At 25.8% G+C, this 1020-nt stretch overlaps 1 protein-coding gene across 1 annotated transcript in view; it reads left to right on the top strand.

Annotated features, from left to right (window-relative positions):
• LOC112600034 (interaptin-like) overlaps nucleotides 1-1020 on the top strand; it is a 13090-nt gene continuing 12070 nt past the window's right edge. Inside the window, 1 exon segment of the mRNA XM_025347168.1 lies at nucleotides 1-6. Coding sequence (XP_025202953.1) covers nucleotides 1-6 — 6 coding nt within the window.

The following is a 1020-nucleotide window of genomic DNA, read 5'->3' as shown; positions in this document are numbered from 1 at the left end:
ATGGAGGTAAAAATGTATCAATTGAATTCGATTCTTCATAACATAACCAATGTAATACATCAACAACTTATAAAAATAGTTATACTTAGACCGTAGTCATTGGTCAATGAAACTTATTTCGAAATTTTGTTTCTATTCACCCACAATTATTATGGTACTAATTAGCGTATTGCTCTACCTCCATATGATTACCTATCGCAATAATCGTATGCAAATAATTATTAGTATCATTAGATTCTGATATTTACGTTTTGTATTGATGGGTTTTTTTTTAGTCAACTATATAAATTAATAATTAAATGCAATTATAGTGTTATGTAACATACGAATGGCCTTTACAATATGGTTTGCATTTTCTCTATAGTTTTAATAGACATTAAAAAATACGAAATTTTGGAGACATAATAATACCAAATGCACATTTTATAGTCATTTTAGCTCTGGGAAGTCTATAATAATAATATGCCTTTTCATTTTCTTAAAACTGTTTTTTTTAAAGGGGCGCATTATATAATTTCTCAATCGAGAATCTTGAACAAATAAATCCAAACGACTTTTTAATTGACTATTTTCAGTTTTTAACTTTGAGAACTTAATTTCAATATTGATAGGTATATTGTGTAAGTATTGTTTGTTGATTTCCTTATTTAATGATTTTAACATTTTACCTTGATCATTAACTACATTTATTAATTTAGTTAGGGTATACGTAGACTTAATTTCATTTATAGAGTTTAAAATATCGTTTAATTTGGATATCATCGTGAGAAGAATATAAAAATGTTATAATAATATGATTAGTCGGTTAGGTATCAACAAATGAGCATTAAGCCGAAATCCAGAAAAAGAGCGATTACACAGCACTAGCATATTATTCGTCTGAAATAGACTATACAACTGTAATTTACATAATATTATGTAAGCAGTTTCATCAACAAGTAGGTACAATAAAACATAGTGTTTTATTTTGTTGGCTACTATTTTATCAAATATTAAAATGTTACATTTTAAGTTATAGTA

Source organism: Melanaphis sacchari, unplaced genomic scaffold (assembly GCF_002803265.2).
Source record: "Melanaphis sacchari strain LSU unplaced genomic scaffold, SCAv2.0 Contig59_pilon_pilon, whole genome shotgun sequence".
NCBI classification, from domain to species: Eukaryota; Metazoa; Arthropoda; class Insecta; order Hemiptera; family Aphididae; genus Melanaphis; species Melanaphis sacchari.
This window is presented reverse-complemented; position numbering and strand designations above follow the sequence as displayed.